Source organism: Electrophorus electricus, chromosome 6 (assembly GCF_013358815.1).
Source record: "Electrophorus electricus isolate fEleEle1 chromosome 6, fEleEle1.pri, whole genome shotgun sequence".
Classification (NCBI taxonomy): Eukaryota; Metazoa; Chordata; class Actinopteri; order Gymnotiformes; family Gymnotidae; genus Electrophorus; species Electrophorus electricus.
In genome coordinates, this window is record NC_049540.1 from 30,042,034 (window position 1) to 30,044,533 (window position 2,500).

Below are 2,500 nucleotides of genomic sequence, written 5' to 3' on the forward strand. Positions count from 1 at the left end.
CTGGTGTCGTGTGCAGTCACCAGCACAGTGTGAGCATGGATCCTCAGACCGAGCTGTGAGCCACATGGCATTGTTCAGGACCGGCATATCAGACAGGAAGCCCTATCAGACATTACCCCATTTACCCAAACCTGTCATTTAACGGTTAAATAATCCCAGCCGTATGTACAGGGTCATTTCCATGGTAATATTTTATATTGTTCATATTTTCCAGATAGTGATAGCGGTTCTGTCAGAATATGGCAAATGTGTAGCACATTAAAAACCGACAGTGATTTTGAGTGACAGTTTGACTGAAAATCAATCAGCATTCTGCTCAGCTCTGACAGGAAGCGTTGCCTAGGGAGCACGGCGAAGAGATGGCACGCCTCATAAACATGATCAAAATATTACGTGCTGAGCACTACCCTCCAAACCCACACAGAGCATGTCGCCATGGCTGACGTCCGTTAGCGTTAGCATTAGCGTGCTCCGGTGTCTCGGTCAGGTCCTCACGCAGGGTCTTACCTTAATATAACAGCAGAGAGGAGACAGAGCATGAGGAGGGAGAGAGTACAGAACAGTGACGGAGAGAGAGAAAGAGAGAGGGAGCACCTAAAAGAGGTGCTGAATGAGAGGTAACTTTTTCATGCGCTAAAAACATTTTTATTCATAATGGCGATTGAATTACAATGTACTGTATGATTCATAATGTCTCTGGTGTCTCCATGGAGCTGGTCTCTCTCTCCTGTTTTAGAATTCACCATGGAGCTGGTCTCTCTCCTGTTTTATAATTCACCATGGCGCTGGTCTCTCTCTCTATCTCTCTCTCTCTCCTGTTTTATCATTCATAATGGCACTGGTCTCTCTCCTGTTTTATTATTCACCATGGAGCTGGTCTCTCTCTCCTGTTTTATTATTCACCATGCAGCTGGTCTCTCTCTCCTGTTTTATTATTCACCATGGAGCTGGTCTCCTGTTTTGTTGTGATTGTGTCCCACCTCTCTCCGCTCTGGTCCTAAAATGGAAGCCGTGCACTGAATTGGACCCAACGGCTTGGGATGAGTTTGCATTCTAATGCGGAATGATCCTTAGAGATTTGGAGAGAAACGCTGGAAATTCGGAGGCTTTGGGGATAAGTGCCAGCTCCCTGCGCTGGAGCTGACTGCTCCTGTAGCGCATCTCTAGAGGCGAGTTACCATTTCCCAACATCCAGGACTGGATTAGATGGAAGTCATGGCAGGCGTGGATTAAGAGCTGGACAGAACTAAAGAGCGTGACTGATTGACACTGACACTGTTCATTTGTTGCTCCAACAGAGCGTGTAACGGAAGTCAAGACAGACATTTTCGTGACAAGCATTGGCCCTGTGTCAGATCATGACATGGTAAGCCAGCCTCACCTCCTCCTCATGACTGCCTGTGTTGTTCTGTTCTGCACCCCTCACGCTGTAGTCTGTAGCTCTTTTTTATCCTGTATGGTCCAGACACTGATAGAAATTATTTTGTATTCCACAGAGATATTTTGTAAGGTAGACATACTTAACAAGCTTTAGCATCTCTGTGCCTGTCTCCATTTGCATATTTTGTTCTGAAGGTCACAAATGGAATATTGTGTAGAAATTTAATGTATCGCCAAAAATAAAGCCCCTTGGACCCACTGTAATCTTGTAAATATTTAGCACGCTGTTCACGCCATTAAGTTAGAGCAAAGCCAAATCTGTTTTGTTAAGCGTCTGTAATGTTTCACTGTGAGATGTAGTTTCCCACAATGTTTTCTTTATTGACCACCTCCAGTGGTCTACTTTAGTAGTGTTTATTCAGTGCCTGATTTTAACATAATTACTTTCTGGCATTTACAGACGCGCTCACACACACGCACACACACACACTCACACACACACACACACACACACACACACACACACACACACACACACACACACACACACACACACACACACACACACACACAGAGTTTCATGGTTTCACACAGGTTTTGTCTGAATGAAATTGTTGCTATTTGTGATCTCTGTGTTTATATGTGATTTAACTTAAAAGTCTAATGACTTTTGATTCTCTCTGTCTGGAACGATGTTCATATCACAAAAGTCAGAAAATATGCTCGTTGCTATGATGATTAGGCGTAGGCTGGTCTTTCTCTATGCTTCGAGAGACATGTCCACACATGAGTGCGTTCAGGCAGACTGGCTCCGCACTGCCCTGAGCTCCAGTGCCTCCACTTAAAAACTCCAAACTTTCCTGAGAAACATACCAGTTTAACAAAGGCAGGCAGCAGTCCGAGACGCAGCCTTGCTGCATGGGTTACTGACCTTGGAATGGACAGTTTTCCGGTTAAGAACCCTGACGGAGCCTCAGGCTCCTACTGTCTGCATGATTTATTGGGACATTAAAGACAAACCATCATCTTAGATCGGCGCTGAGTGTTTTCACAGATTTAATGAATATATGTTTAACACGTGCTGCCGGAGATCAGTTAGCATGCACGAATGAGAAAGCCT

At 44.8% G+C, this 2,500-nt stretch overlaps 1 protein-coding gene across 3 annotated transcripts in view; it reads left to right on the top strand.

Moving 5' to 3' along the window:
• Positions 1 to 2,500, top strand: part of gabra1 (gamma-aminobutyric acid type A receptor subunit alpha1) — a 19,581-nt gene that overhangs the window by 6,941 nt on the left and 10,140 nt on the right. For all 3 annotated transcript variants that reach the window (XM_035527304.1, XM_035527305.1, XM_035527306.1), the window contains exon 4: positions 1,299 to 1,366. In XM_035527304.1, coding sequence (XP_035383197.1) covers positions 1,299 to 1,366 — 68 coding nt within the window. The remainder of the gene's footprint in view (positions 1 to 1,298; positions 1,367 to 2,500) is intronic.